The sequence below is a fragment of the Gallus gallus genome, chromosome 1 (genome assembly GCF_016699485.2).
Source record: "Gallus gallus isolate bGalGal1 chromosome 1, bGalGal1.mat.broiler.GRCg7b, whole genome shotgun sequence".
Lineage (NCBI taxonomy): Eukaryota > Metazoa > Chordata > Aves > Galliformes > Phasianidae > Gallus > Gallus gallus.
In genome coordinates, this window is record NC_052532.1 from 119,012,616 (window position 1) to 119,025,955 (window position 13,340).

Sequence of the window (13,340 nt, forward strand, 5' to 3'; positions counted from 1 at the left end):
CTTCACCAGATTCATCTCCAGGTAGGCTTTGTCTTTTCTAACCCCTGTGTCTGGATGTTGGAAAGTGACTTTTTGCTGTACTTTACTCCTGTTCTTCTTATTCCTCTGAACCATCAGAGCATTTCAAGCAGTGGAGCAGATCTGGCTTACTTTAACTACTTCACTATGAATTTATGCTTATCTCGAAGCTCTGGCATAACCATTCACCTGCACAGGACTACTTTTAACTTAATTGAATGCATTTAGATCCTCTTTATCCATTATATCAATTTTCAGCCTCTCTCCCCAGCAAGGTGCTACAAAGCTTGTAGGAATGTGTTTCAAAGTTGAAACTTAGTTTTTTTGTTTGGTTGGCTTTGCTTTGTTTTGTGGTTGTTGTGATGTCATTGGTTGGGTGTTTTTTTTTTTTCAGATTTATATTGGTTTTCTGCTATTAATGAATCAATTTAATAGCTATATACCATATGGTATTATACATATTGTGCAGATGAACAACCTGAGACTCAGGGGAATAGTGTTACTTCTCCAGAGAGACACAATGACATTTCATCTAATAGTTCACTGTAGCTATGCAAACTCATAATGGTTGAAGTAAACTTAAACCGATTGAGATGGCTCATCAAATCATGAAAAAACTTGGAGTTCAAATCTAAATATGAATTAAAATACATAATTTAATTACATTATTCATTTATATCGCATAATATTTTTAACTAAGAAAAGATCTAGCAAAGCCTCATTCAAAGTCAGTGCATTTACAATTTCCAATAATTGGTCGGTTTGTTTAAAGCAACTTCTGACAAGCTGGTGATTCTAGCACATAAATAGCAGATGTGGGAGACAGCTGTGTGGCACACAGGGTTCTCTGATGATTATTGTACCGACAGCTCTTAGACAAGTTTAAAAACTGTAACCTTTTTTTTTTCAAGTGTCATTGAATGAATTCAGATTGAGAGCTTTAAATGGATTAGATGTAAGCAGAAGAATAACTGCTGGTCAGCAAGCAAAGGATTGTGAGTACGTAGAAGGAATTAAACATGAAAACTATGAGGGTACTGTTCAGTTATCTAAAAACAGCATTAAAGGCAGGATACATTTCTTTAAAATTGATCCATCGGCTTGGAGCTGTTTCAACAATGAATCTTTTCCTGGTGCTTTTTGATACATCTTTGTACGTTGTTCCTGGGATGTGCATTCTGCCAGTTCTGAAGAAACAAGGTCTCCTGCAAGTCCTGTCTCAGGGTCCTGCAAAGCATCTCAGACAGCTGTGGCCTACCTATATGAAGGTGATTAGGATCAAACACTCTATCATAAAATTGACCTAAATCCTATACCTAATTTCCAGTTTTATCCTGTGGACAAAAAATGACTGGAAACAAAGAGTGTGGGGCACAGCGACTGTTTCAGACTGTGCATGAATAAAAAGTGTAGATTTCTGAGTAGTGCTGAAGACATTCATTAATAGATAAAGAGAAATGGTTGTCTTAAAGGAGAGGACTCTGCAGCTTTTGTTTCAATTTGTGGTTCTGTTTCCCCTGTGCCTGACAAAAGCAGACCTTTGCTGATCATGAAACAGAAATGATGGTTAGTGGGAGGCCAAGGAGTACTGTGTGCAAAGGGGCTAAGAAACAAGTTTTTTTTTTTTTTTGAAGGCAGCAACTCTCCAGATTCCTCAGATTAAAAAAATAGAATATGCAGAAAATCTCCTATTTTAAAGAATTTTAGGAAGAAGAAATAAGAAATGAGTGTAAGGATTATATACCATCTCAACTATGACTGTAATTAAATACCAGAGAATACTGGCTATTTAGTAAATTGGAAAAATTGAAGACGAGGGCTCACTTAAGAACACTTAATGCTTACTTAATAACAGGACTCAGAAAGTATTCAGTCCATATCTGTTGTGTTCATTAACCTTCTGGAAACTAATGGAGCACTTAAAACTACTTCATCAATAACCTTCCAATTAGTCCAGCTCTTAAGGGAAGAAAAAGCGGTCCTACGTGGAGTCCCCTGATCCCCTGCTGGCCACAGCACCGTGTGCTGTTTGCCAGAGCTTGCCTGGCTATAGGCGAGATAAGAGTTTGCCCCTGCAACTCACGGCATCAGCCAGCTGCCAGCATCAATATCCACATGCCACTTTCTGTGAAGATGATACTTACTGCCTAATATGAGCTCTCATCTGTGGTTTTCTCTATGGATGCTAATTTGAACGTAATTTCAAAATTCTATTTTAGATTATATCTTCTTCCTCTAAGATGTAATGAAGCTGCTCTCAAAAGAGCCCTCTTGACTTTCACTAGAAAACCACAGTACAAGCACATGTGATTTAGCGGAAGCATAGATATAAACTTACAGAGATAGTATCAACAGTATTTAATTATCTGATACATCTATTCAGGCTCACACCTCACAGAGACCATTGCTTATATATTCCTCTGTTCACTATAAATCCACTTTTCATTACTGTTCACATCCCACAGATGTTACTTTTTTGACATGTTCTAGAGATACGTATATCTACACTTGGAAAGAAAGTTAAATACACCAAATGTCTAATGAGCAGTTCTCTTCCACCCTTCACACATTCAAGGGCCAATATTTCAGTGCTGTAATGAAAGAAAACCTTTTCTTCAACGGAAGTACGCTAGCATACTTTGATCATCACTTGTATCTATTTTCAGCATGTATTTATTGACTGTTCTGGAGCTCATTAAAATAAACACTCTCATTGGGAAAGTGTTGGGTTTTTTTGTGATCATAATTAAAAAAGATAGTATTCATGCTGCTTAGATTATATGAAGTGTACTTAGATACTTCTGTGGCATCTAAAGGCAATGATAGGTTCCAGTTGTCCTTGTTAAGTATCTATAATTGAAGGGAAATCGATGAGCAAATACTAAGAAAATTATGTTTAGAATTTAGGTGAGTAACAACCATTATAAACATGCATCATTGTTAATCTAAGACACTTTGGAAAAAAAAATTGGAGAATAAGTAGAACTCATCTAAAAAGAGAAGCAGGAGTAAACTTTTAAGAAGATAAATTATATGTACCACATTTTATAAATCTGTTCTTTGCAGCATATCTTACCCTGATACTTATTTCTCCGTTGCAAATATTAACAGAATTGTTGGCCATTCATGTTATCAATAGTTTATTAATGAAAATGAAATGAAGTAACAACAAATATAAAGGGTGTTTGCACTGAAGCATGGCAGAATTCATTATAATCTCTGCACATCGATGTTTTGCTGTATTCTCCTAAATCTAGCCATCTTCTAAGTCATCTAATTTCTACTGTCTATTAATTTTCACTTTCAGTGAAGAAAGGCTTTTTCTTTCAAGCAATTGGGTAGTCAAGATGCCATTAAAAACTTTAACAACTTGCCCTTATATGAAGACTGTATGAAGATTGCAGCAATTTCTTATGTAACGCGTATGTCAGTAACACACATTATAGTGACAAGAATCGATTATCCTCTTGCCAGGAGCACAGCAGAGACGTCCCTGTGCAAAACAAAAGCATCTTCCTAGAAGTGATCAGAACTGCCATGTTCTCATCCACTTCTTCAGGTGGCTGACGGCTACTCCTTTTCAGAATCCTCAGTTCAAGGCACAGACAGTGCCTTTTCTCTAAATTGTTTTATGAAGCCCTCAGTGACTAATTGAGCTTGGAATTGCTGTGGTTATGACGATAATATCACATAGTACATTTCTGTTTCCAAATTGAGGGATCTTAATTCTTAGAATCAGCTTTGCAACCGAGACTTTTCCAGTTAACGTGGAAGCTTCTTTCCAGAAACAATTTGCATTGTGCATTTTAAAATTCAGTTTTCTCGAATACCGCTTCTTAGTAAATTCACTTACCAAGAGCAGAAATAGATGGGCCTTGAACACACTAAAATCTAGTTTGCCCACTGATAAGCAACAGCGCTCAGGAAGACAAAGAGCCTACTGAGCTCATTCTCTGCTCTCCAGCAGCAACCACCTGTTCTGGTGTAGGGAAAGGTATAGGGAAAAAGCGTTGGGAATCTGTGAGGTAGTTCTGCTACTTTAACTTTCTACCTTCAGCAATTGGTAGCAGAGGGATCTGCCCTCCTGAATCAGAGTTTCTGTCTATCTGTTCCTTTGTTCAAGAGAGAACACTGTTTTTTTCAGATTGTTTCCTAATATAGTGACTGACACGGATCTTCTGGTAATACCATCCTCCAAATATTTTGAAAACAGTTAATTTGTTCCTACCCCTTTTCTCACCTCTAATTAGTTATTATTTATGGAAGGACCTTCTTTCTTGTCCTGTGACAACTTCTAATTAATAGCACTGGGAACGAACCTCATGAAAACTGTTCCATAGAAATAAACAATTTCTCAATCTCATTTACAAGTTAAATTCCAAAAACCTGTAATAGACTAAGGAAGCACGATTCTTTTCTAAAGTAAAAGGGAAAATTAATTCACATTATCTCTTCCCTACTATTTTGTATGTCTGTTCATACTCTTCTTTGTTATGGTCAGTTTCCTTTGCATAGGTGCTAGAATGATTTTTCTCTGTGTGTTATTTTATCTCTCTGTATGCTCTTTTGCAAAAAAAACGGTATTTGACATTTGCCACACCTATTCTGCCTGTGCAATGGCCAATATAAATGATAAGCCAAACACCAAAACTCGTTCTCTGGCATGTTTTGTCAAAAATTTCCTTCGGAATACCTGAGAGAATATTATTTCATGCTTATATTTCCAGTACATAGAATTGCGTTATATTTATGCCTTAAGGACTCTCCTCTTTCAGTGTATTAAAAAAAAAGTTTTATTATTCGTTCTTTCACTCTTGGAAAGTCATTCCTCCAATCTTTGAGGTCTTGTTATATCCCCACTTTACATTTAACTTGCTAGAGCTCATACTTATTTTTGTTCTCAAATTATTTTCTTCTTTTAAGTCCATTTTGATGTTACGCCTTTCACAACACATCACCAGCCCCTGCAGAATTTTCTGTGGATTACTACTGAGGGCATATCTGCACAATATTAAGACAACAACTCCTGGGTTTGAGATCTGCCCAGAGAGACAACTTACCACAGCAGCATGCTTTGCAATTGCTAAGTTCAGTCTCACACACCACAATTCTCTCCCAGCAGCATTAATGGGAACTTGGTAGTGATGTGACAAATATTTATCAGCGGGTTCAGACCCAAATATGTTCTCTGTATATCACACAGTGGCCATGTCTCTTGCAAAGCACACTGGTCATTGGTGGAAGACCACTTGCACTGTGCCTTTCTTCAAGCCTCCCCTCCAATTGCACGTCATTTTTATGGCAAATGAAGTATTTGTTCAGAAAGAGCCACCTAAACCCTTCTCTTCTTAGGAACAGTTCTAAAAGGACAGTGAGCATCACTATCCAAACTTCAAGGTCAAATGCCAGCAGTATGAGACAGTCTGCAGTTCTGATACAAAACACAGTCATCTCCACACCTGTGGCAAATAAGTTATGTTTGACAGCCCTCTGTCTCATGACACAGCAAGTGTAAAATTCAGCTTCAGTAGCTCCAGCCTCACACTGCAGCTTTCTCTAATGTGCCGTGGTGGGGAGGCTGGGAGAGATGAATGCTGCTGAAACTTGAAAGGATCTCATGTTAAAGAAGATGTAACAGCAACAGCTCTCATTTTGCACTGACAGTATCTTCTCCATCCACACAATACATCTGAAAGAGCAGTGGTGGCTGGTGCTCAGTTTAGCAAGAAAACCAACTGTCATTTCCGAGATGTACTTTAGAGCTTTGATCAACGCAGTGAAACCTGCCTCAAGAATTCACTTCAACGATAGACAAAAACATGGCTGCTTAACGATGGCAGTCCTCTAATTAAAGAGGAGCAGTCTAGGCCTAGAACTAATTTTAATCAAAAGACCTGCCTAGTTATCATGCTTGCTTTACAAATGAGCTCACTCAGACACAAAAGAATGTAAATTTGGAGGACAAAAATTGTTTACAGGAATAGGGAAGAGCAGATACTAGCAGTTACCTATAGATACCTCTCCTTGTCATTGGAAAATATTGAACAACTCCACTGGACATCACTTCTTAGGTTCTCTGGTCTGTGTCACAGTTTTCTCTAACCATGTTTATTTCTGTATATACGCTAGTATTAGTGAACTGATTTCCTGTCACTTAAAAAGTTACTGCTTATTTATGGCAGTGTACGTGCACATCTTTTTGCTGCAGCAAATAGAAAATAGAAAATGGTATAAACTCTAATAAAAGTGATTTAAGCTAATGTTTTCTTTCACACTTGCAATGGACAGAGTGTACATAAACAGTTATGCAATTCAGTTGACACAGAGTAACTCATTAAGCAGCAATAATTTCAATTTGTGGAGTCCTGGCTTTTCCAAAACTACACTCTTCCAACTCTAACTTAAGATGTCTCACAGCTGAATTATCGTGTCTGCATTTCTGATTTTCACTACATCTGATAGTCAGTCACATTCACACAAACCGTACAGATACTGTCTGAAACCGGATACATACATTTTCCACACACACTTTAAAAGCAGGCTTAGAATTCAGATACTCACTGATCTGATTGGTGGATGCACTATAAAAAGCATTGACAGTAGTTGGGCTCGTAAACCACCTGTAGTGAGAGCAGAAGAAATCAGCTGTCAGTATACCTCAACATCTCTCTGAATACAATGAGCAAAGATAAAAAAGTTAACTCAGTGGAAAGATGCAAAATTGTAAAAGATCTAGGATTCATTAAAGTTTAATTATTTCTCCAGTTCAACATGTGCTACTTACAGTTCCTGGAACATTGAAATCTATTGTTTAATGGCTTTAATTTAAGTGCACATAGTCAGAGAGTGCTAAGCTTCCTCTTGCAGAATCTGTTGTACTTCTAGGTGACAGTTTTGCCTGTGAAGTCTGCTGTCCTGACAAACTGAAGTCCTGACTTCACCCAACAGAGGTACAACACTGATAGCAGCTGTAAAAACTCTCTTCAATTCTATTATATCTGTCTTTCAACCATGCGTGGAGAATCTCCCTCTTGAAATTAGAGGAGAGCATTTTTAAAGCACCTGAAGTGGATTCAGACTCTTTGCTGAGCAGCTACTTGTACAATTAGGATGATGCCAATAGCATGGGTAGGTACTTTCTGGGAACCTAAGTCTGAAATAAATGGCTTCACTCTCTGTACTCTACTCAGTGAAAACAGATATCATTGTGCCCATAAACAGACATCTTCCAAAGCAAAACAAACTTTACAGGAAATATAAGCATTTCGTCTCACAGTTAGATTTCCCAAACCTACTGGAAGGAAACTTCAGTCTGAAATGCAAACAGGATTTATGGAGCTCCTTACACTAAGCTCATCTGCATTAGCAGTGATTTCACCTACATGAGTGGAAAATTCTCAGTAGACTTCAGCAAAATCCAAATCCCCTCTGAGAAAATTCTGACTCCAGTGAGTCCAAGAGTTCAGCTTGCACTTTTATAATGAAGAACTAAGATAAAATTAAAGTAATAAAGATAATGAGAATTAGTCGTTAATTTATAATAAATTAGAAACAACGGTAATAAATGTCCAAAAAGGAAAATCCTGATGTCTTTAGCAGTACATTACTCAGAAGTTTTGTAAGGCTTAAAAGCAGCGAACGTAATGAAAATGCTTTGGAAATTTTCTTTTAAAGAGAAGAGATGGCAGCTGCACAACAATGAGCAAGACAAAGGAAGATCTATCAGAACACGGAAAATGTGTGATGTTGGTGATATTCAAGTCCACGATCTGTACTTTAAAATAGTACCATCAAATGAACGAGTGATCCACAGATCCTGACTGTTTTCCTGGCAACTCACATGCTTGTGTAAACCATACAACAAAGGGAAGAGTTTCAGAATGGCAGCATTCTGTCTTTTATTCATAAATTTATCTGCCTCTCTCACGTTCAAAGCTTATTTCACAATGCAGCAACTAGAAAAAGTAACCAAGGAAAGCCAAGTGTGATGGCATGTAAATATCTTAACCATCCATTACATTAGATTCTCTAATTGCAGCAGATAATTCTCCCAGTTTTGTTTATTAGGAGATGCTGAAGGGGAGGAGCAGAGGGAGGTTGTTTATTTTGTTGTGTTTTCTCTTTCCTCCTTAATAAACGAATGAAATATTAGAGGTAATGTAATGAGATAGTGGAATATTTAAGAAAGAATGCCTATGATGAAGGGAAAAAGAAATCGGGGGCTGTAATTTGCTACATTTTAATTTCACGTCTGTTCACAGAATTGATGAGCTGAATTGTTAAGGATTCCAGCCAGCCACCTGTGCAGTGGTACCTGCTCCCCTGGTTTATCAGTAGCTCTGGAAGACTTGTCACTTTTTGACAAGGAGACCTCAGAGGGACCCATCTGAAACACTCAGTACTTTAATTTGGATTTCACTGAAGTTTGAGCAAAGACAAATAGCTCTGCAACTTCCGCCTTACTCTGTCAGTTTATTCCACTTAAAACATCCTTTCTATTCCCTTGAACAGCATCTCTTAAGCATGAAAAAGGCTTCCGAACCACAAATACTCCTTTTTTATAAATCCGTCTTACAGTGCGTGTCTTACAGGGTTCCCTCATTTTCAGTCACAGGATCAACGGCCAAAGGCAGATAACTTACACTTCAAAACAGACTGATGTGCTTTGATCTCCTCTCCATCCTCTTTGCTGTTGCAGTCATGGGGCCCACACTGGGCTCACAACTCATTCAGGATAGGAAATACCATAAGCAGTGGTTGAAGAGCTCTTCACTGACAAGCAATGTCTCTCTAACAGTATAAGTCTACACCTGTTTTTACTGGGTAAGGAGCTAACCATAGTGATGCATGTATTTTTTACTACAGAAACACTTCACTTAGCCTGAAAGAAACCAATCACACCATTACCGGTCGCACTTTGATACCTATGAACCTACCTCGTAGCTTGTAGACAAGTTACTGAGTCTCATCACATTTCTATCCCAAGGCTATTCCTTCCTTCATGATCTACGATTGCTACAGCAGAGCCCATCTAGTCACTTGAGCTTGGTACAAGCCACAGACCAACAGCAGCCTCATTTTTATCTGTATAAAATTGTCCTACATTCTTTCCAAGTCACTGTTACATGAGAAGGCCTCAGGAACAACTCAGTATGAAATTTGTTACATATTTGGGCAAATAGGAAGCTGTACCAAGGAGTCACAAAGGAAAGAGTTTTCAAATGACAGGCAGAGCATACTTGCTGAATTACACGTTTGACATTTAGACACTCTGGCAAAGTGCATATTTGCACTCCAGCATTCTGTTGTACCACTCCAAGCCATTCTCAAGAAGATCTAGAAAGCATTTTCCACAAAAGAACAGAAATAACAGAGACTGCTTCCATTCAAACAAGACGAACAACTTCACCTGAAATCTGTTACCATTTTTCAGTGAGTTCCTTGAAATGACTGAGCCTTCAGTGAGAGAAACCTTAATCATAGAATCACAGAGTGACCAAGTCTGGAAAAGACCTCTAAAATGGTCCAGTCCAACTGTCCACCTATCAACATTTCCCACTAAACCATGTCCCTCAATACAACATCTAAACGTTTCTTCAACACCTCCAAGAATGGTGGGTGACTCTACCACCTCCCTGGGCAGCCTGTTCCGGAGTCTGACCACTCTCTCAGAGAAGAAGTATTTCCTAATGCCCAGCCTGAACCTCCCTTGGCACAACTTGAGGCCATTCCTTCTTGTCCTATCTTCCTAGTCACATGGGAGAAGGGGCTGACCCCCCACCTCACCACAACCTCCCTTCAGGTGGTTGTAAAGAGCGATATGGTCACTCCTCGGACTCCTGCAGTCTAAATAACCTCAGTTCCCTCAGCCTCTCCTCATAAGGACTGCACTCCAGACCCATCACCAGCTTCATTGCCCTTAACTAATAATACATCAAATTACTATATGAGGAGCTGTAATAGCTGTCAGTGTTAAATTTTAAGGTGAAGCAAATTTAGAAATAGCTTTCACATTCCTGTTTGAAGTCAGGTTGCCTGGGAATTCGCTCTAGATCTAGTTACAATGTCAGTGAATTTACTCTATTATCAGAAGTATAGAAAAGACAGGCATAACAAAAACTAAGCTCCCATTAATTACAGACCAATTGTTTTCACTGTTTCCATTTCTTATTAGCATGTGAAAGAAGAACAGCTGTGAGTGTAGTCCTGTAACATTACCTATCAACTTCTGCAGCAGTCAAAACATAACCTGGCAGACTTGATAATTCTAAATCTGAGATCTCTTGTGGAAAAAAATCTTTCACTGAAATAACAACTGAGGCAGATACTCTGTTAGGCTTGTGTTACAGCTCTCTTCACCATATCTTCCTTCCTGAGTTGAGAACATAGCGCACTACATTGGCAATTATGTAAAGTGTTGACTAGAAACCCTTACAATGCAGGGAAAAGCTTATTTCTGTAATTCTCTTCAAAGCATGAACTCAACTTTTTGAGTAAGTAAATAACTCTGGTACAGAGTTGCTAATGCAGCTGGAATCTGGAAAATCTCTTCAAAAGATAAGAAAAGGCAACAAAATAAAATCTACTAAAAAGGGGAAGCCATTTTCAAGGTAACTTTGAATAGTGTATTTCCTGTTCACACTGTTAGCCAACTTTATACATTTGCCTGTATAAAAATAAAGGATTAGCCTCTCATGTAAGCCTGCCATCTGTTTCCCTCAGGCCTGGGGAAGCAACAAGGATGGTGAGGCTGGGCCCAGCCTCCAGTGCCACATCACTGCTTACACTGAGGTTTAGAGGTCAGGAAAAGGCTCCATTAGGCTTCTTCCAGCCTGTCCTCTCCAGAGTAGGCCCACCCACGTGATTTCTAATCTCAGAGCCCTCTGGCAGTCAACAGCCTGCCCAGCATCTTCTGTGCCTGCTTTCCATTTTTCTTGAGCATTTTTTGTGGTGTCCCTAACCACATTCAACCCAGCACATCTGAAAACTGCCTTTCTCTGCAGAAACCAAGGGCCAGGACAGACAAACAACTTTGTGTAATTGAAAAATTGAAATAAGTCCTGCAGGACTTATCCAGGATCACTTCTTGTGTGTCCTGTGACAGGGCTACCAGATGCCTACATATCCAGCGTGGAGGATTGAGTGAAATAATCTTTGATATTTCCTGACTTCAAAGGAAAAAGAAAATAATAATGTAGTGAGATGCCCAAAATGTTCTCTGACTTCTTGTTTTGTGCAAATATGCTATAAATGTTAGGAAGCATAGATTCAATCACTGTTAAAAAGATGTTTGTTTACATATACATGAGTATTTACACATATTAACATATATGGCTCCAAAGATGGATAAATGCCACTGAAACCCCAATTCTCCTCTATCTCTCCCTTCCACATGCTCCCTTTCACCTCCCTCTGCTGTAGTCATGTCTCACCTGGATTAAGGTAATTGCCTTCACACTTGGTCTCCTCCCTCCCATGCTTTCCCTTTCCAGCCTTGTCACCTCTATTCAGCCCTGTCCATCCAACTGGCATTGCTTCAGGCATCATATTCTTCAGCTGCTGCCACAAATCCCTCATGTGCATCTCTGTCCTGATACTAGCACTTATTCTCTGGTTTGAAAGAGATGGCTGTGAAGGCACGAGCCAGCTCCCCAGCCAGCTGCTGGGATCATAGCCAGTATCCAAGGCAGGTGTTGTGGCTGGGGTGCCTTCAGGGCATCCAGCCCCTGGGTACCCCAATACAACATCACATCTTCTTAGCAAGAACTGGCATGAAATGTGTCCCTGTGCATCCCTGCATCCATGGCCAGAGCAACACCACACCTGAGTCCTCCCCATTCGTTTTTGCTCTAAGCCAGGTGACGACTAGGTCAGGAGGGAGCAAAACACAAGACAAAGAATTTTTATAAATACTCCTGGTTTGGGGGATTTTTTCTGTTTCTTAGATTACAAAACTGTTGTATTTCCAGAAAAACTATTTCCACTTTGAAATCCACATTTCTCTTCATTGAACTCCTTTGCCTGTCCCCCTGATGGTGCTTTCCTGGTGTTCTAAGAGAACCAACACTTTGATGTTCCATATAGCTGATTATGCTAATGAAAGAGTCCATTTTGATTGCCAAGAAATCTGCAGTGTCTGCTAAACGAATATAGTGTTTCACTTTGGGGGGCAATAAGGGGGTAGTAAAGAATAGGCATTATTTCCTTACATACTCTTTTTCTTATTTGTCAGTCCACTGCATGGATCATTTTATAATATCTATCTCTAAATGTAAATATTTTGCTAAAAGCTACTAAGCTAGGGAAAAGAGGAAACAAAAAAAACAGAAACAGTCCCCAAGGGTAATTCTCTTAACAAAGTGCCAAGCTTCAGTGTAGACCAATGATCTGTGGAGTTCAATGAATGATACAGACTTAAGAAAACAAAACAAAACAACAACAACCAAAAAAAAAAAAAGAAAGAGAAGAGAAGAGAAGAGAAGAGAAGAGAAGAGAAGAGAAGAGAAGAGAAGAGAAGAGAAGAGAAGAGAAGAGAAGAGAAGAGAAGAGAAGAGAAGAGAAGAGAAGAGAAGAGAAGAGAGAAGCAAAAACATCAAAAAGAGGTGGTCTGATAATCAAAATGTGGCAAGATCTGATACTTTTAAGTCCACCTTAAGTCCACCTTTAAGGCCTTGAACACCTCTATGGACGGGGCATCCACAGCCTCTCTGGTAGCCTGTGCCAGCTCCTCACCACCCTATTGGTTTTGAGAAGCAAGTGCTATGTTTCACTAAGGTTAACAAATGGAATGTCAGAGAAAAGTGGGACAAGAAGGTAAAATCCACCATTAAAATTGAGGGGATGTTTATAGCTTAAGTACATGAGACCAAATTATGAAAGTCTAAGCAGGCACAGGCTATGCCTCTCCTGCTGGCACCATCTACCATCCTCAAAACAAGGTGCAGTTCAGTATGAGCAAGAATTTCTGGAAGCATAGGGAAACTGCATCACAGGAGCTAAGCAGCTGCACTGATTTCAAGGTCTCCATGCAGGAGGAGTCATTTTTAAGTAGCATGATTAGAGTAATTAATTTCTGTTTAGGTTTTAATTTGCATTTTAAGGATTTGATTACCCACCAGTAAGAAGAGAGACTGATTCTTTTGCATATTTGATGACTGTATGTGATACAATTTGTATTCTCTGGTTTACAAATAAATAAATATAGCATATGTAAATTAAATCATGCCTTAGTCTGTATCATTGCTATCAACAGCAGGTAACTAACAGTGCTGATTACTACTAATAATAATATTATTTCTTGATAATGGTTCCATTCATAGAAA

The 13,340-nt window shown here is 38.9% G+C and overlaps 1 protein-coding gene across 1 annotated transcript in view; it reads right to left on the reverse strand.

Moving 5' to 3' along the window:
* Positions 1-13,340, reverse strand: part of PHEX (phosphate regulating endopeptidase homolog, X-linked) — a 95,358-nt gene that overhangs the window by 19,706 nt on the left and 62,312 nt on the right. Inside the window, exon 15 of the mRNA NM_001397884.1 lies at positions 6,580-6,638. Coding sequence (NP_001384813.1) covers positions 6,580-6,638 — 59 coding nt within the window. The remainder of the gene's footprint in view (positions 1-6,579; positions 6,639-13,340) is intronic.